The sequence below is a fragment of the Exophiala aquamarina genome (assembly GCF_000709125.1).
Source record: "Exophiala aquamarina CBS 119918 chromosome Unknown aczIA-supercont1.2, whole genome shotgun sequence".
NCBI classification, from domain to species: Eukaryota; Fungi; Ascomycota; class Eurotiomycetes; order Chaetothyriales; family Herpotrichiellaceae; genus Exophiala; species Exophiala aquamarina.
The window spans coordinates 1,746,220-1,765,130 of NW_013550586.1; the positions used below are offsets into that span (position 1 = coordinate 1,746,220).

General features: G+C 50.7%; 7 protein-coding genes across 7 annotated transcripts; 3 read left to right on the top strand and 4 right to left on the bottom strand.

Annotated features, from left to right (window-relative positions):
• Positions 1-992: 992 nt before the first annotated feature.
• Positions 993-2,909, bottom strand: A1O9_02456 (uncharacterized protein; the record flags this gene model as incomplete). Its single annotated transcript, XM_013408028.1, has 6 exons — positions 993-1,219; positions 1,318-1,419; positions 1,519-1,885; positions 1,948-2,344; positions 2,396-2,775; positions 2,853-2,909. The coding sequence occupies 6 exons, from the start codon at positions 2,907-2,909 to the stop codon at positions 993-995; spliced, it is 1,530 nt and encodes a 509-aa protein (XP_013263482.1).
• A 2,376-nt stretch (positions 2,910-5,285) lies between these two features.
• A1O9_02457 (uncharacterized protein) lies at positions 5,286-6,158 on the top strand (the record flags this gene model as incomplete). Its single annotated transcript, XM_013408029.1, has 1 exon — positions 5,286-6,158. A coding segment is annotated over one exon (873 nt), but the record flags the coding sequence as incomplete, so codon positions are not given.
• Positions 6,159-6,801: 643 nt separating this feature from the next.
• On the bottom strand, positions 6,802-7,544 carry A1O9_02458 (uncharacterized protein; the record flags this gene model as incomplete). The annotated part of the gene is made up of 3 exons (XM_013408030.1): positions 6,802-7,211; positions 7,267-7,399; positions 7,455-7,544. 3 exons carry the CDS (start codon positions 7,542-7,544, stop codon positions 6,802-6,804), a joined length of 633 nt encoding a protein of 210 aa, XP_013263484.1.
• Positions 7,545-8,210: 666 nt separating this feature from the next.
• On the top strand, positions 8,211-10,358 carry A1O9_02459 (uncharacterized protein; the record flags this gene model as incomplete). Its single annotated transcript, XM_013408031.1, has 1 exon — positions 8,211-10,358. One exon carries the CDS (start codon positions 8,211-8,213, stop codon positions 10,356-10,358), a length of 2,148 nt encoding a protein of 715 aa, XP_013263485.1.
• Positions 10,359-10,685: 327 nt separating this feature from the next.
• A1O9_02460 (uncharacterized protein) lies at positions 10,686-11,687 on the bottom strand (the record flags this gene model as incomplete). The annotated part of the gene is made up of 1 exon (XM_013408032.1): positions 10,686-11,687. The coding sequence occupies one exon, from the start codon at positions 11,685-11,687 to the stop codon at positions 10,686-10,688; it is 1,002 nt and encodes a 333-aa protein (XP_013263486.1).
• Positions 11,688-12,413: 726 nt separating this feature from the next.
• On the bottom strand, positions 12,414-13,966 carry A1O9_02461 (uncharacterized protein; the record flags this gene model as incomplete). The annotated part of the gene is made up of 2 exons (XM_013408033.1): positions 12,414-13,480; positions 13,534-13,966. 2 exons carry the CDS (start codon positions 13,964-13,966, stop codon positions 12,414-12,416), a joined length of 1,500 nt encoding a protein of 499 aa, XP_013263487.1.
• Positions 13,967-17,352: 3,386 nt separating this feature from the next.
• A1O9_02462 (uncharacterized protein) lies at positions 17,353-18,010 on the top strand (the record flags this gene model as incomplete). The annotated part of the gene is made up of 3 exons (XM_013408034.1): positions 17,353-17,503; positions 17,616-17,879; positions 17,934-18,010. 3 exons carry the CDS (start codon positions 17,353-17,355, stop codon positions 18,008-18,010), a joined length of 492 nt encoding a protein of 163 aa, XP_013263488.1.
• Positions 18,011-18,911: the final 901 nt, after the last annotated feature.

Here is an 18,911-nt window from a genome sequence, read left to right on the forward strand (position 1 = left end):
GTTTCCCTTACTGTTTCGAGAGGTGCATTTCTGTATGGGATTCCAAGACGCACACACATCTTTGGAAAAAAACAACACTCATAAATGGAAAGGAGAGGACAGCGACCAATGCGTGTCTCAATTTCAGAGTATGGGCTCACCCAGTGCCACCGCGCGGATTTATACATGGATGTGGAGTTGCATTTTACTTTTTCTCCCAGAAGCTCTTGCTTGGCATGTCGATGCTGCTGTCGCGGATCTAATGCGCTGGAAGACAACAACTACTCAAGAGGAAGAGGGAAGGGGTTGGCTCTTTGGTAACATTTTATAGGGTTGAATGGGATTTTGGTGATAATGGGTGGGTGGATTGGATTGAACTGCAAGAGAAGTAGTGTCTGTGGCGTTTTATAGGTGACATCTGCTTATGGGACGTAAAGAGAGACAAGGCGATGAGCGAGGACGAAAGCATCGACTGTCGCTGGCATGGACATCAGCATGGAAAGGAAAAGGATGAGGTGGATGCTCAGTACATAACGGATACAGATATTCTCCCGCTGGAACTCGGTGGAAGAGCCTGCAGTGCCTCGCGTAATACCGTCTCTTGTTGGGAAGGCAAATGCATGCCCACCCCGTTTTTTCTACTTCACACACACATTCATCTTCAAGGGACAAAGACCTCCTCTTTCCTGACCGTTACTGTTTGATCGATTACGCTGTCTAAGGGGTCGGACTCGCGCCTGAAACTCCCACGGCGTCGGCAAAGTCAATATCCATGTCAATCTTCGTGGTGGAGTCGATCCTATCTTATAGACCAGCTTAACTACCAGGCTAGGTATTGTAGAAAGCACTCTTTTGGGGGCGGATAGGAAATACTTTCTTCCTTGGACGGATGCCTTTCGTATCGGTCGATGCTTTCTCTGGTCTCGCAAAACCCCCCATACAAAGTTCGTGACATCAATCATCCATCCATGGCGACGTTCGTTCCCGTCGCGCTGCCTCACGATCAAGATCATTCATGCCTTGAGCTCACGATGCTCGACCTCGAGGGTCTTCTCCTCTCCAGTCACACCGGCTTCTTCTTCTTGCATTTTCACGTTTTGGATGACTTGCTCTCTTGCCCTCTCAGTCGAAACGCATTGGTATTTTGCGAACTGGCGGGTTGGAACTCGCTCCTGGAATAATTCGTCGATCTCCTCCAGTGTGCGGTTCCGCATCTCCGGGAGGAAGAAGTAGAGGAAGACTATATCGTGAGGAGACAGGTGAGGTTAGTGATCTGTTTTGCGTTCTGAAGGGATGAGGTCTAAGAGTGGTATAATTTTTGGTTCGTGACAGACTTACTGAAGGTAACGGCATTAGATCCTGCCCATACGTAGCCGATCTTTGCGCCCCAGTTCAACTCGGTTCTGTTGATAAAGTACGGCATCGTGAAGGCGGTTAACCCTGCAAAAAGATGTCAGTCATAGTTTACGAGCCGTGAAGAGGACAAAGGTGAGCTAGGTGGAGATAGGAGGTCGAAGCCATACGAAAGGAGGTACTGACACGCGAACACCATGTTGATAGCTGTAGCTGTTCCGACAGAAATGACTCTCAGTCTTGAGCTCACCACCTCATTTGCGACGGGATAGCTTTGAGCGCCTGAGAAACCATTGTAGAAGAAGTGGTAGCAGAGCGCACAACCTACGATCGCTTTACCGGCGGCTTTGGTTCCTGGAGCAACCGATTGTGCAATGCCCATGCCGGCCATGAATACAGCCGAAGTCGAATGGCCAATAAGCATCATAGATCGTCTCCCTAGTTTCTTGTATGACAGGTAGATGCCGATCGCGACACCGACGAGACCCATAAAAGATTTCAGGATGGTCGCTACGAATGGGTTCTCAACGCCAGCCATTTGGAAGAAGAAAGTCTGCGGGTAGATGATCAGCTTCGGGGACTTCGAGGAAATAGGTTGGGCTTTCCGAAACATACCCCATATGCAACGATGAGTGAAATACCAGAGGATGAATGCGACAAGACCACAGCCCAGCAAAGAAATGTTCTCCGTCGATCGCTACCTTTGAACATATCGAGGAAGGATGAGGCAGTGGCCAACTCTCTCTCTCGCTCAATGCCGCTCTTCATTTCGAGGAATTCCTCCTCCAGCAGTGCCGGGTTCTCTCTGAAAGAAGATCCTCGTAGAATCGTGAGAGCACGGTGAGCTTCTTCTGATCTTCCATGGACCAGCAACCATCTCGGAGACTCGGGGATGAAGAACATCAGAATACTCAAGGCGGTAGGGATGGCGAAGAGGCTCGCTAATGGAATTTGGTAGCAGAGCTTGCTGTCGTATGATTTGGAAAATTGGTTAGCTACGGCTCCCATCATGCTCCCTGTAGTTTATGTTCAGTATTGGGTAAAGGACAGTCACTTGAATGACATACCAATGCTGACCCAGATTCCAAAGAAAGACACAATGCCACCACGAAGGTGGGAAGGGCTAACTTCGGCGGTGTAAATGTTGGCAAAGGTAATAAAGAAGCCATTCGATGCACCAATCAGCAGACGACCAAAGTAGAGTCCAATAAGATTCTCAGTGCCAACTTGAAGGCCTGCTGCCACGAAGGATACAAGCGAGGCGGCCCAAATTGCAGGTTTTCGTCCATAGTAACGAGCAAAGAAGTGAGTCAACAGTACCCCAATGATGGTGCCGATTTGGAGGAAGGAACTGATGAGCTGCTGTGGAACCGTTTCGATATTCCATCCAATTTTGGCCTTGGGATCTTCGTATCCGTAGACTTTAAGGAAGCCCACCATGGCCTGAGATATGATCATTAGTTGTCACAACCAACTGTTTAGCAGAGGACTTGGTAGTCTTCGACATCCAGCCGACTCACCTGAAAGCCAGCAACTGTTGCCGTGTCGTAGCCATACTGACAATTAGCCAGGGACATGGCGAAGCAGATGAGAATGCATTTCCAGTTGGTTTTGAGGGCTGTTTCTCTCGCCCTTCTCGAGCCTGTGGACACCGTGGCCATTGGAAATCTCGTCGGGTGTTGAACAGATTCCAAAGGTCGTTAAGTCTCGTTGCTATGAAGGACCCTTTGATTGCGCGGAACCGTGAGCCTGAGAGTGTGGAAGTACTTCCAGAGAAAAGGACATTGCAATTGCAATTTAGGTCGCAGGCCACACCGCTCGGCCTCGCATCTCCTATCCACATCTCCTCAGAGCCAAGGAGCCCCATTGTGGAGGGATTCCGGGGTATGGAGTAATATGAAGCATTTTATCAACAAAGATTCTTGCCAAGCAAGCCCCGCCACCGGCAAGATGATACTTGATGTCCAAGATGTACAAGCTTACTGCAGATCGCCTTGTTCGAAGCCCCTTAGTTCTTGAAAATGTCAAACCGAACCCAAAGGATCCAGGGGCCAAGCATTGGCTTGGGGAAGCCATCTCCAAAAACATAATGCGTCGGGGTATCGTCGAGTTGATGGCACTATTTCCTCACGCCTACCAGGTTGAGTAAGTTGGCTGGAAATGTAACCGCTCAAAATTGAGTGGTGATTGGATACCTTAGCTTATAGACCATCGTTTAGACAGTAGCGGGTATATTGTCATACCCGCTGGCCGTGCCATAGCCGTGCCAAGGCAACTGGATAGACGACATTCTTCACAATTTCCGGGTCATACCCAACGCATCCTCTGTACAAAGTACCGAGCACCGAATAGCAGGAGAGCATTGATTCCGGGGGCCCCACGATATGGACTGTACAGAGATCTCGCTTTCTGGATCTCAAGACAGCCCCTCTTCGGTACCTTCACAAAAGATCGTTTCATCGGTCCTTTCGCCGAATAACCTATCGTCAGCAGCAACGCGGCTGTGAAGAGCGAGAATATTGCCCACATTTTTGTCCAGCCAAGAACTTGGAAGCAGATATTCCAGCTCAGAAGCACGGCATTGAGACCGCTAGCTAACAGATGGCCATGGTCAAACATGTGGCCCCGTGGCGGCGCAGTGGGGTTGGCTTGGGTTCGTTCTTCCAAAGGATGTAGTGAACATTCAAAGTGATTTGAAGCCGATGGAGCAACATGGAAAGATAGACTCAGTTTCACAAACCTGAGGCGTGGTTCATGTTGGACCAGCAGTGTAAGGAGGCCTTCTGCTCTTCATTCAAAGATTCTGTCAACGCTTTTGACAATTGGTAGGGGTTTACTCACGTTGTGGAGCGCAACTAACGAGGGGATATCGAAGTGGGGATCAAGTTTTGACCATGATTTGCCTATGAGATGGACACAACCCATTCAGTCAACTGCGTCCACTGAGATAAGCGGCGGCCAACTGCAGAAACCACGCGCACATGATCCTGGTCCACGAGATGTGGTGCTGCTGTCTGTATGACACTCCTTGCCTCTCCCGCCGGTCCATAGGCCTAATGACCTAAGCCCACGCTGACGAGTATGGTGGAAGACGGGAGGGCGGCTCTTGGACAGATAAACATTGTGCGGGAGGGCTTCTCAGGTCCCTGAGGGTAACGAGCAGATGTCCATCAGGAGTTCGGGACCATGGATCTGATTGTGATCGTGGTCAAAGTCAGCATCCTTAAAGCTGCTCTCACCGGGCCCTGCTAGCGTCATGACTTACAAATATTCCACAAGGCTGGGCTGGAACGCTTCTGCCGCTCTACCAGATTCTTTTCTGAGAGACAGGAAAGTACCCGCACGTGACGTTGGAAACCCTATCCAAACATCAATTGCAGCATGCAATTATGGGTGTGGATACAGATACTTCACTTCACTACAGTGAAGTGCGAATACTGCAATACCGTGAATGGTCAATCCCGGCGCATTGTTGTCAATGAAACCGTTAGTATTGTTCTTGCCTTGCCTTGTCACATGTTGTTATCAATATCCAGGAGGACATATTATTCAACAGTCCGCCTCAGTGATACCTCTGCCACCTTCAAGCTTCATCCTTACCACAATCTTCTATGGCTCTCCCTCATCGCTACTTATTCGGGCCTTTCGGGAGTGTTCCATTCTTTGCCCGTGCGAACCCCTTAAAACACCAGCTCCCACCGTGATTTGTCTACCTCTCCAGAGTTTTCACCTCCCTCTCTAGAGCTCTCACCTCCCTCTCTGTGCTCAGACAGAGTCAATGATTATCCCCAAAAGGCCATCTCTTGCGTCATATCAATATCACGGCCATGGCGTCCTTTCTCGATCCCGCTGCAGACCCCATTGCTCTATTCCATGAAGGGCCAACTTTGTCTCACGAAGCACTGCACATAACTCCGAGTTCTGGCCCTCCCACTGGCCCTGTTGATTTCAGGGAGGAACGCGTCGAGGAAATGTACGTGAGGTTGAATCGTCTGACGTTGCAAGCTGAAGAAATCCTTGCGCAGCAACCACGAGCAACACAGATCAACCTCACAGTAGAGATAAGGGGCTTGTTCAAGGAATACAAACTCATAGGTTCAATGATTCGCCTGGAGAGAGGTATTGAGAAATTTTTCAATGCAGGTGATAGAAACGGGACATTGATCTTCAAATCCGCTGAGAAACAGAGTTCACAGAAATTGAAAGACTCTGCTACGTCTGGCAATGGAGAACCGGCCCACTATGGAAAAGCATTCATGCACAATTACACCGCGGACGACGACAAGTATGAGCATCCCGAGCCCGCAGAAGGCGGTGTCACTCCAGCTGGGCCACAAGGTCTACACCCTTTGCGGATCATAGATCCAGATTCGACCTCATACGTGACCACACTCCCCTGGGACCCAGTGGGAACCCTAGTGAGCTGGCCTGCAGGACTTCAATGGCCTCAAGGGCTATTGGGCAAAGTCAACCAGATTTTGAGTGTTGTTGATCACGAATGCCGTGTCCGTCTCTTTCACCACGTATGCAAATATGGACCGTCACCTGTCTTAAGGGCCGGCATCGAATCACAAGTCCATACACACTACTCCTCCATCTTCGAAAATAGAGCACATAACTATCTTGGCTTGACACCGGAAACAAGAGTTTTCCTTCGCAGTATCTTCGAGAGGAAATCCAAAGTCAACGTTGCAGAAAGTCGACTTCTGGCCAGGGTCTGCAGAGTGGCCTACGAAACAGTCGACCTGCTTTGGGAAGACCTTCGAATATCCAGGAAAGCTCACATGGCAATGAAGGTCTTCATTACCGCCAGGGAGATTGAAAAGGGGAGAAGGTACATCCGACGTGAGCAAAACGGCATTCTGCAACAGCAAAGAGAGAAGTTTTTCAGGCAGAAAGACATGGTGCAGCGGATGGAGGCTGAGCAGCAAAAGGAAGCCAAAAGTCGTCTCAGACATACTCGAACGTTCTTTGAAAACAGGGATAATGCTGGACCCATGACCGGAGGGATTTCAAGGGGCGAACGTCTTTGTGTTGATTCGGATCTTCAGAGACCCCGATACTAAACTACAAAGCATTTAATGCGCTCTGCTGAAGCTGACAGCATGGACAATCACGTGTCGAGGAATTGCAACAAGCAAGGCCCTCGTCAGTACACGCCAACGACGACCACAAATTCAAACAATCCTTGCCTTGCTGATTTTCCTCTCTCGCCGTGAGTAGTATAACGGTCTAATTATCTAGACTAATTCTCGTCCAATGCTTACCAAGGTATCCCAATGCAAATTATACTGTGAAGTGTTGTCAGACAGAAACAAGTACGAAACGGAAACGCCTATCCGAGAATGACACTACTCCTAACTATCCTATTTATTACCGCCGCAGTGCCCCGGTTGTTATCAAGCACGGAAGCGTCATCAAATCCTAGGTTGAATTTCCCCCTCCGTGGTATCCAATCTTACAAAAGTCCTAGAGCAAAGCAATGGCACCAATGACACCAACTGCACCTGCAAAGAGTCCTTGTGCCTTATCAGTCGCACCCATGCCGTTGAAAGTTGATTGCCATGGACTTCCAGTTCCCGTTGGCGTGCCAGTACTGGAGTGCAGGGTAATTGTACCGGTGGTGGTGAGAGGCCCGGTGTGAGTATTGTTGGAAGAGATGGTCGAGATGGATGTGATTGCCGACGTATCGATTGCCAGAGTGGTATCTGTAAGGACGGTTGTCGAGGTTACAGTTCCAGGAGCAGTCGTAGTGGATGCGGTCTGCGACCCATCTTCTCCTGACGGATAGGGATCTGGCGTCGGCTCTTCTGGAGGCGCACTGCTGCTGCTTGAAGCAGGTGCTGTCGCGCAGATTGACTGTCCGGCTGCGATAGCAGCTGGTGATCGATTTTAGCGTCCATGGTGCGAGAGAATTATGTAAGATGTACTAACCATTCACATCCTCAGCACTACAGACCGAGGCAATGTTTGTACCAATACTAGTAAATGCTGGAGAGGCACAGATACAAGCGGTGTCAGCGAGAGAGCATCCCGTTGTGCCCAGGGCTTGGGTGATGGCATCTCGCTGTAAACAACTATCAGACTAGTTCAACATTCAGTAATTGGAGAGAAACACTTACAGCACACTCTGGGAGAGCGGCCAGGTCCTGAGCATAGACTAGGGCTAAGCCCGAGAATATGGCCGCATTGGTGAAAGATTTGTGGTACATGGTCGACAATCGCAATAGTCTGAGTTAAATTTCCCGAAGCCACTTGATTCAGGAGTTCGCAGAAGTGATGAGGGAAAAGTGAACAAATTTGTTTATCAGGAACGAGTACGCCAAGCAGGGAAACAATTCGAATCTGAACTGTGGAACGCCACTGGAATGTGGGGATGTCCTAGTTGTAAGGTGATCAATAGTAGGAATGCAGCACGTAAGTGTTTACTCTAAAGCCATTGATCTATGGCGGCTTGTGCGCCAATCTCCTGTTCATGACCATTGCTGTTGATCCAGCGACATCCTACAAGGGATGATGTCGGTAATGCTGTACCTGTCCACGTGGGCAGAAAGTATAAATGAATAACGGACAGGTGTCATCGATGTCCTGGCTTGGGTTGGGCAGGACGTACATCTTCTTTCAGTGGTGTACTGTTCAAGCATGCATGGGCTGGCCTCATCAGAGAATCATGCTCGTTTCAAGTGTTGTTCTATGTACGCGAGCCTTGCGTGGACAAGGCTGAGGTTCTGCCGGACCGCCAAGATCCGAAGGCGATATCGGGGCTCAGCAATCAAATCTAATCAGATACGATAAGATCGCCATCTCCCACCTCTCCATGAATCCAACCTGGAGCCTGCATCACCTTCCCTCCTCTCGACCAGCCAACGTTCCAGGCAATGGACAAACTCCCGCCTGTCGAGCTGTCTAAGATTCTTCGATTGTCCTTAAAACCTACCGCTACCCTTGTCACGATCCTCGAGGAGACCGGCGGAAATGGCCAACCGCCGAGCACGGTCGACCCAGAGCAGATCCGCAGGATCATAATCGCGCTTCTCTGGCACCGCAAGTTTATTCTCACCTACTATTTCGTTATTGGCTCCATTGTAGCCATCTCGTGCTTACTTGCACCGTATCAAAGAGCTTTACGATGGCACAGAAAGAGACAGGCAGAAAAAGCGTCAAATATCTTCTCTCCCTCTCCGAAGAGTGCTCCAACCTCCTCGAGTAGCACTATTCGCGAAGGGTCTCCTCCCCCTTCAAAGAACGACGCTGAGAGGACCCCACTGATACCCAGGGATGACACCTTGCTACGTCCGCGTCCTGCCTTTTCACATCGCCTGAAGGCATTCCTGGTGTACCAACCTCGTCCCATCCGGGCTCTGACCTCCCGGGTAAATGTCTTGCCGGACAATGCTACAACTGTCTCAATCCTTTTCTTCGCCGGTCTCAACCTGTTTTACCTGCTCTTCCGTGCCCCTCTCGAAACAAAATGGATATTCATTCTTGCAGATCGAGCTGGGCTCCTTTTTGTCGTCAATCTGCCCCTGCTGTACCTCCTAGCGGCAAAGACGAACCAGCCCATCAAATTTCTGACCGGCTGGTCGTACGAGGGACTGAACATGTTGCACCGCCGGCTAGGTGAATGGATGATTGCATTTTCAGTGATCCACATGTTTGGAATGCTCACAGTTTGGTATACTATTCTTGTTCCTCTGGGATACAGCTTCATCACCTATATTGCTTCTCCAACGGTGTACCTCGGGTTCGTAGCGATCCTATCTTATCTCATTATCTATGGCACCAGTACAGGTTGGTTTCGTCAGTTATATTACGAAGCATTCCTTGGTTTGCACGTATTTTTCCAATTCGCAGCGCTTGCCTTTCTGTTCTTTCACTACCCGACAGCAAAGCCGTACGTGGTGGCCACCTTCTTGGTATGGGCAATTGATAGAATCCTTTGGAGGAGCACTCTGTCTAGCAGGAAGTTTATCGCTACTTTAGAAGTGGCTCCAGACGAGAAGACCGTATTAGTCCATTGTGATATCGACTTGCAGCAAAGGACTTGGGGTATCCGAGCTGGACTGCATCATGGTTGGCAACCTGGTCAGCATCTTTTCCTGACAGTCCCGTGTATCAGCTTCAAACATCGATTTCAGACACACCCCTTCACTATTGCTTCACCAGCTCCCCCTGAGAATACACATCTCCAATCATGGCCGTTACAGTTAATCATCCGGTCGATTGATGGCTTCTCATTGGACCTTCTCAACTATGCGCGCCAGCATCAGCATTGTGAGGTGATCCTAGAAGGACCTCATGGTGGCATGGAGGCTCCTGAGGCTGCACATCACTCCGATCGTGTCTGTTTTGTTGCTGGCGGAAGTGGGATTGCTGTTACATATCCATTGGCTTGGCACCATCAAATTAAGAAGCACAATCAACATGATGCAATGCTTAATCTGCGGACCGTCTACCGAGACAGATTGGAGCATACACCCACAGTGCTCGACTGCGGATCTGTCTTGAACACAAGGAGGTTCGGGCACTTCTGGGTGCGGCAAGACCCACGACATAAGCAATGGATATCTATCGTCCCCAAATCGCACGCGTTCAACTCAGTGGGCCTTGAATCCAAGCTCGACATTAATTATACCCCCAGCGCTGACGGTATCGAGGAAGTAACCAGTATAATTACCCATACATTTGACACTAGGCGACCTGGACCGAATGGAGGACGTCCCGACATGAAGACCGAGCTTTGGGATTGGGTGACCTCTCCCAATGTCTCGAGTTCTTCATCCTCAACAACTCTTGGCACACCGGCGACCAGCCCACTCGGGGAGCAGATGTCGGTGTCTACGAGTTCATCAATTTCATCCCGTCACAATCTCCGTTCCAAGAGCCTTTTGAAGAGGAAGCAGGAAAAGATCTGCATTGTTGTCTCCGGGCCCAACGGCCTCGTTCGCGATATCAGAAACGTCGTGTCTCAGCTGGCTCATGAGGGCTGGAACGTCGAGGTCTGGGTTGAGAAATTCGGTTGGTAGAATTCGTGAAGACTATCAAGCATTCAAGGCTTTAGCGGTATGGGTATTAGCATTAAGGTTTGGCGTTCATGTTTTGGAATAGATTCATTAGCTGATGCTTCAGGACATGATGTTGCTTAGATATATTAGCATCGACATGCTAGGATCAAGAGAACAGGAAATTCGTCTTTAGTGATTCCATCACCCGTAACGATGTAGCCAACGCCCTCCCTCTTCTACGCGTCTAATACAGTTTCTAACTAACCAAGCACCCATCAAGGGCGTACATAAGGAAAGCGACCATAACGTACCACATTGTAGTCAGAATAGCATCGGTAGGCATTCACATCACAGCAAAAACGACGCCCCGATCCCCCCAGCAAACAAGCTCGCAATCGTCACGAAACTACTTAGCCCCATAGTCGCCATCCCACTGATCCCATGCCCACTAGTACAGCCCCCCGCCATCCTAGCACCAAACACCATAACAAACCCGCCCACAACGGCAGCAGTGACGCCCATGGGTGGACTCGTCTCGCTCACGGCTGGGATGTACTGCGATATGAGCTTCGCGCCGGCCACGACGCCAGATGCGAAGACGATATTCGACATGCCGGGGCCTGATGTGCGATCGATGAGGCTCCAGAAATACGCGCCGACGTCGGCATATGCGGAAGATGCGCCGAGGGTCTTGCGGGTGAACAGGACCGAGGTTGCTTGTGCGATGCCGATCAGCAGGCCGCCGGCGATGGGATTCAGCCAGTGCCTTTGTCGCGTGTGAGGTGCGAGGTATGTGGCAGCGGCGATCATCAGCAGGCAGAGGGTCTCGTAGATCAGGATCGTGGACGCCGTCGACAGGCCCGTCTGCTCTTGGACGGTCTGCTTTTTCTGACGGGCGCCGTCGCGAGGAGCGGCTGTGCTTTGCGTCGTCCGCTTCATCTGGCCTCCCAACTTGACAAACGCAACGCCTCCAAGCACGCAGCCGGCCGCAACACTCCGCGCGGACCCGACGCCCAGCGCGAGCTGTGCAAGCACCGTGCCAGGACACGCGCCCGTCAGCGCCATCCCAACGCCCAGGAGCATTCCACCGACAATGTTCGCGTCGTACCGCCCGAACCACCCGTATGAGGAGTCAGGTCGGGCCGTCAGCTTTGCGTAGCCGCTCCTGTTGACCCCGACCACGATGAGCGCGCTGCACGCGCTCGCGGCCAGGAAGGACTTCAACATGTGGAAGTTGGTGAGGGACATCTGGGACTGGATTACCGAGGGCGAGTATACCCCGGAGGCGGTGATTGCAGACCCGAAGATCATGCCGGATGCCGCTGTTAGGAGGATGTGGGAAGTGGCCATGTTGAGGAGGAGGAGGATGATGATGATGATGAGCCGTTTGGAAAGATGGCGATTTGGCGATAGCTTTTGCTCTGGTTTCTTGTCCTTCTTTAAGATCACTGTCCATAGGAGGTGATCGAGGGAGCTGCTTTGCTAATTAAGAGAGAAAGCTCTCGTTCGAAGGGTCGATCCCATAGTCCCCGATGATCGCCGAGGAGGGAGGAGCCCCAGAAAAGAACCCATCCTGTGGGTAGGCTGACGCCATTGAGAAGAAAACCCTTTTCGGGCGGAGTTGACACACCTTTTTGGGGCCTGTCGCCAAACTTTGTGCTGATGTCGCCATCGCTTCGGCCCTTCATCCAAGATGCGCCAACAAACTTTCTGGCGCGGGCCTGTCCTCCTCCGAGGTGTTTGTGGCGCACGACTTCCAAATCGAGATGATGCACTGGTAATTACTATCAGTAAAGTTGATTAAACGAACCGAGTCTCCAACTGCGAACTGCTGTGGGGTTCATCCTGCTTTCGGTATATCAAGGAGGCGAAGATGCGGTGACGTACAGAGGTGGTCCCCGAGAAGGACAAGGAAGGCAACATGATTAGTTTTGTCACCTGTGTTTCCATTATTTCCCGGACCTAAATGCCTCGGGACGATTCTTCGCAATAATTAATACAATCCATAACCCATTATGTTCGTCATTAAGTATTCGTATATTTCGCACGGGCGGCGCCTTAAATCCGAGGCTAGGCTTAACCAGCCCCCGCATCCATTTTCACCTTCCCCTTGATACTCTCCCACCTGGGAGCAAAAGACAATACAAATGTCAGACATGCACATGCGATGCAGATTGCAAATGGGACCCTGAGCCCTTCCATGTATGCGGTGATGATTCCCGGGATTTCTTCGGCGCTGAAGACTCTGCGTAGATCAGAGGCGCCCGTGGCGAGAACGAGGGCTGGATTGAGATCTGGCACCTCCCGAGGCAGGACTTTCAACATGGTGTTGGCGAAACCGGCCTGGGCTGCAGAGATCCAGATCGCACCGCCCACGGTTTGGAAGAATAGCACAATGGCTGAGATGGACGATAGATCTGAAGACTCGGATATGGCTTGGCAGACAATGACGGGGATTTGAAGAACGAGACCTACGCCTATGCCAACCAGGGCTTGGTATCCAATCCATTGACTAGACGGGCTGTTAGCGTCGAGAGTGTAGACAAGCCCACAGCCGACGCTGAGGATTGTTGTCCCGACCACCATGACCGGAATGTACTGGCCCCAGCCGGAGAGGAGCGCACCCGAGACGATGGAAAATAAGGATGTTCCTAGCACCAGGGGTAGATTGTCGATTCCGGATTTTGCTGCTGACACGTTGAGAGTGGCCTGGAAATAAATCGGGAGATAATACAGCAAGATGAAGAAGGCACCGGCCACGACGAAGATGAAGCCGCACATAGCCATGATAGTACGATCCTTCAGAAGTCGGCCTGAGAGTAGAGCACGGTCACCCTGGTAATACTCCACGACGAGGAAGGCAATGACGAGGAGCCCAAAAAGCACCAGTGTAGCGATGACCGATGGATCATCCCACGGCTTAGTCGTCCCAGCCCACTGCATTGCTAGTAGGTAGCAGACGATGGCGGCCATCAGAATAAACGTTCCAGGGAAGTCCATTTGAAGGAAAATCTCTCGCCGTGTCGCTGGCTCAGGTTGGACAGGTGCGTGAAAGAAGATTATGATGATTGCTGCGGCTACTGCTCCGATCGGCAGATTGATATAGAAGCACCATCGCCACGAGATGTGGTCAGTGAAGATTCCTAGACTGGGCGTCAGTGACTAGACATCGGGTTCTGCAGAAGACGATGCTTACCACCCAGGAGTGGGCCAATGACCGAGGCGAGACCGAAAGTTGCACCCATGATACCTGTAAACATCGCACGATACTTTGGTGGAGCCGAGAATGCGATGACAATGTATGCACCCGATGCAATTCCAGCTCCGCCCATTCCTGCAATGGCTCTGCCGACAATGAGGGTTGTCGAGTTCTTCGCAATGCCGCAGATCAGGGATCCGACTTCAAAGATGGCAATACTCGTGAGATAGGATATCTTCAGTGGTGTATATTTGTACAACTTCCCCCATGTCGCCTGGAAGGAGCCAATGGTGAGGAAGAAGGCGCTGCCGTACCAACCAAGCTGATCAAGAGAATGGAACTCATCGGTAATGGCTGGGATTGCTGTGGCTACAATTGTCATGTCGAGAGCCACAAGGAAGATACTGCATATCAAGGCAACGGCAATCATGCCAAGTGATAAAGGAGATATATGCCTGCAATCGTATACAGTATTAGTGATGTGGTGAGGAAAACTCGAGGCCTCAATGCAACACTAGACTCACCATTCTGTGGGTTCCTCAGCGGCGAGTGCAATGTCGATACTTGTGCGATGTTGCGATTCCACGTATTGGTATTTGAAGCTTGGTAAAGTCCATGTCATATCAAGCATCGCCAAGTTCTTCTGGACGGTTGAGTCTACCTTGGGCTCCTCCACATACTGAGGGGCAGGTCGATCGAGAGTCGGATCGTATACTGACAGGCCAGCCTGCATGCGAGGATCATAAATTGACGTGAAGCGGCGAGGCATCCTGGCCTCCGAAAAGTCAAGGTTCTCGATCTGCTTCGGGGAACGCTGAGAAGATCTTCTCTGTGGCCATAGAATCGCTTCGCTAATCCACGCAAATCCGGCCGAGAAACTCCTGGACGATTCTGGACGTCCAGATCTTCGTGAGTCAGGTCGCAGTCCATTAGACCGCCGTGATTCGGGTCTCAATCCATTCGACTCTCTTGACACGGGCCTGTAAGAAGCCGATCTTGCTGGAGGGGGGTGGGGAACCGGCTTCCGCTTGACTCGGAAAGCTTGAGGCTTTTGTGGGCCATTCCCGATGGCAAACTCATGTGGGAGAGGCGAGACAACATCCTGTCCCAGATTCTGAGCCTCGCCTGGATGCGCCGGCGGGATCGAGATTGGTGAAATTGGTGGCCTCATAGCTCTACAATGAGAGAATTCTTTTCCTCGAGCGCGGGGATATTGATGGACCTGCTTTGGGTGCGAACAGCAGTATCACAGGGGCTAGAGACGTCTTTAAGCAGCCCAGCATGAACTATACAGTTGCCGAAAGATCACTCGACCGGTTTTTTCTCCGTTGCGGCTGAAGAGTAGTTATAGTCGATGGTAATTCGTAATCCCTCCGCTGTATTTTGGCCTGCCTGAACGGCAAGGATTGAGGTCAACCATGCCGGACTTCTATGAGATCGTCCAGATATTTCAGGCAGGAAGGACTAAAGCCCTACCAGGATCCGAAGAAGAGCCTCCAAAAGCCATAAGACTGGCGGTATACCACTCAGTGGCCCCAATCAGCACGTCAAGGTTACTAGCGGAGCTGCAAGGCTCACTGCCTTGAAGAGGGGATAACGGCAGGTTTAGGATAGATAGCTCGAAAATGGAGATCCTCAAATGTGGCTGTACTCCGTACCAACGTCTGTAAACGCCGCTCAAGCTTCGATCACACTCAATGGCTCCGTTCCATGATGGAAAAACTCCACACGGCGAAACGAGGTTGTAAGACCGATACTGCACTCCGTACCCTGTATGTCTAAACGATGCAACGGTCGCTAGGAATAGTGGTGATGCTTTAACTGGAAGGGTCGTAGCGGGCGGTTGAGGCTGCTAACTTTAGGGGCCAAGCTTTAACGGTCTTAAGGCTTTGGACCTTTATCCAGTCCGCGGATGTTACAAGTTTCTTGGTTAATAGGGCCTTACGAGCAAAATACCCAGATCCCGAGCACGCATAGCCATCCAGGGGGATACTCACGAGCACTCTAAACAGAGGTATTCGATAGAGGAGTCCATGCCTGCATTAGAGTCCTTGACCATACAAGATCTTGCCTCTTATTGATGCTCTTTATTTTGCATGAGGGAGCTTAGCTACTGGCGTCGCCTTGCACACTATCTGAAGGCTACTACTGCCTTTCATGAACTCACGCTCTTCTTAACGCAAGCACGCCACAATTGTTCAAGTTGATCAGGATTGATTGAGGCGTGCGGTGAATTGGCTCTGGAAAACATGATCCACCAGGAGTAAGCCGTAACTTTGGCACATTCGCACTCCGGTGCGCTAGAACCAAGCCAAAGGGCCCATTCGTGCAAGGCGCCCGACATGCACGGAGTAATACAGTAAACTTTTTCTATCTTCGTTTCTGTTTTGTTGCAGCCTCATCCCACTTCGGACATTCTCTTTGCTCGATCCTAGTCTCATGTCGAAACAAACTCGCCATTGGACGGAAAATACTCCAAACCGAGGATCTATCTTCGACGACGGCGCCGGCTTAGGCTTAGTCGCACATATCTACCTGTATTAGGTTAGAAGAAATGGAACCCTTGAGCTATTCTCGTATATCCAAAGCCACAATGGAGACATCGCGCAGAGGCCCTTCTTTCGGTCACTATCGCAGAATTTGGGGTCGACTCGCCTGATTCGTGGTCTCTCACCCATCCGTTGAAACTGGCTACATTAGCAGCGTGGTCGTGTCAGGTGCGGCATTGTCCAAATCTGGGCGCAACATGCGTGTGTGGCCCTTTTGAAGGGATCAGCCAGCATCAACATACTGAGATGCTCTCATCTTGGAAGGATGGTCAAATGCCGAGGTGTGCCGTAGTCTTCGGTCTCCATTGGCTGACATCAGCTCGTCTGAACTTGGAGATCCATTGAGAATGCAATTCGCGGCGCTGCTTTTTCACCAGCATGACCTCTTCAAGATGACTCCCAGGCTGCATGCCATTTTGGAGAATAGCAGGTTCCGGGCTTGTAGTCATTGAAGAGCAACTCCTATCGGTAGTGGGGGCCTTTGATGTTCTGGAAATTGCGAGGCCTTTGGTGAGAATTGAGATCCGAAATGTGCGTGACCTTCAGAGTAGGCTCTTACGAAGGCTTGAGACATTTAGCTTATCATCCAGCGCAACAGTCCCCAGGGTGACAGGCGTGTAGATAGCTCTGTGATGCCACGGAGGGATGTTGCCTTAAAACGACGATGTTCATGATTTCAAATTGTTGTGGATTGATGTCCGGTTACCTTAAGCTGCATCCAATATGTAGACTGTGCAGTCCGCAAGAGAAGACGATGGAGAATCAAGTCCTCAAGGCCGCAGCTGTCCATTGGGCTTTTAAAGTAGCATAACACGCCCGAAGCCGAGTCAAAAAGATCAGCGAACACAATGTCAGCAGTAAGCCGAAAGAGCAGCTGGCTTGCGAAGGGACCTCATGCCCTGTCGGTACGTGAGTCTTTCTAGTCTCTCATGCATTCTAGTTGATCTGTGCAGCCGAACGATCTCGGTTCTCTCGCGAGCGGAGATTTAGCATGCTTTGCCATAAAGCTATAGCCTGGATGCCCCCACAAGCGAATATGCTCCAAGGCCTCGGTTTTGCTAGCAACAGAAAGGCTTAAAGGACTTGCTTTTGTTAACAATCAACAAGCCGAGCCGGCAGTTGGAGAAACATTATTGCATCAGGCTAAGCCATTTGCAGGATTTGCTGCTTAACATATTCGGATGTCGTCATCCATTCAAGTTCAAATCCAGCATAGAATAACCTGACTTGTCTTCATCAAATACCATATACTTCCTTACTACCCGTCATGGCAGCAAAGGCTAAGCTCAATGTGCATAACTTCCCTCGACCACCACTTTTGGAATTGACGGCTCGACGACTCGTAATCAAATGGGGCAAGGATACTGTAACCGACACAACGTCGGGATACTGGGCTTTGGAAACAACCCACCCCCCTAGTAGGTCTGGAGAAGTAATCTAAGCGGGCTCTAAACGGCATTTCTTGTGGCTGCCATGAGTCGCGCCAGCTCGGTACTTTGCACCACAAGTTCAGCTTTAACAGAGTTTTAGCATATTACATCCCACGTGATTCCATCACCGACTCCTTCAAACTTACTCAGGTACCAAACAAGGCATCGCTATGTGAATGGAAGGGGAAGGCTACATACTGGAGCCTGACCAAGAAGAGTACTGGAGAGCAGGTTAGCAGCAAGATTTGGAGCTACGAATCTCCCACTCCGGCGTTCAGGGACATCGAGGGCTATCTCTCCTTCTATGCTAGCGGTGTACCTTGGGAGTGCTATGTTGACGATGAGAAGGTGGCACCACAGGAAGGTTCGTGTCTGGATTTGTTGCTCATATCCGTTGGTTGACTCGGTTGTTATGCAGGTGACTTTTATGGTGGTTGGGTGACGAGTGAATTGGAAGGACCGATGAAGGGAGGCGCGGGCACCTGGGGCTGGTAGTTGGGCATTAGAACACAAGAAAAAAGCGGTCGCCCTTTTATGCGCAACACCTAGCATGTTATCCAATATGTGCTCAGGACCATGTTTCTTGTCGATGATTGGGAGTCAGTGAGACGACGCCTGTGGTACAAGACACTGGCGCAACTCGGCATTTCAGTAGAGATGGGCACGTGATCCTTTGCGACTGGAGACAACAGGCGCTCAAGCCCAAGCCCAAGCGAATGCCGTATTGGGGTTCTTGCAGTTTTTTGGTTGAAAATTTATCCCTACTCAGCACCACAATGGCCATGGCTACTCGTACAAAGGACAATTGCCTGGTATGCCATCAACATGTCAGCTTGGTGGTGCTCGCATATCTCAGGCTCATGGATGACCCTGCTCCTTGACAACCACAGCCCAATACCATCAACATGTCCCGCCTGTGGATTTCAAAGTGTAGAGTTTGGGGATGTCGGAGAATCCAAGGTTCAACTCTGATAGTGGGCGAAACGCGACCATTCCCATTTTGGCGCGGTTCTACGTCATGCCGTGCCCGGACGGGCAGAACTATGGCTTCGCTCCGCTTACATCCGTGATCTTCATTGGGCGGTGGGTGACTTCTTCGTTTCTCTCCATTGGCTGCCTGCAAACATGCTCTTCGACGCCCACTCTTGACATCTTCCGCTTGCTCTCGATGAAGGATAATCAAACGTGATGGCCAGCGTAGATTGGAGCTCCCACTTTCTTTCGACCAAGCCTCATATTTGGAACGAAATCCATTCGGCTGGAGCTTGTGGGCCACAGTTGGAGCTTTAGGGTTGCACACGTGGACGCCGTGGATGCAACAGGGAGGTAGAAACCCAAGCGAGTATCATTCTGTTCGATCTTGACCTCGGATCATATCCTCATCTGGAGCACCTGC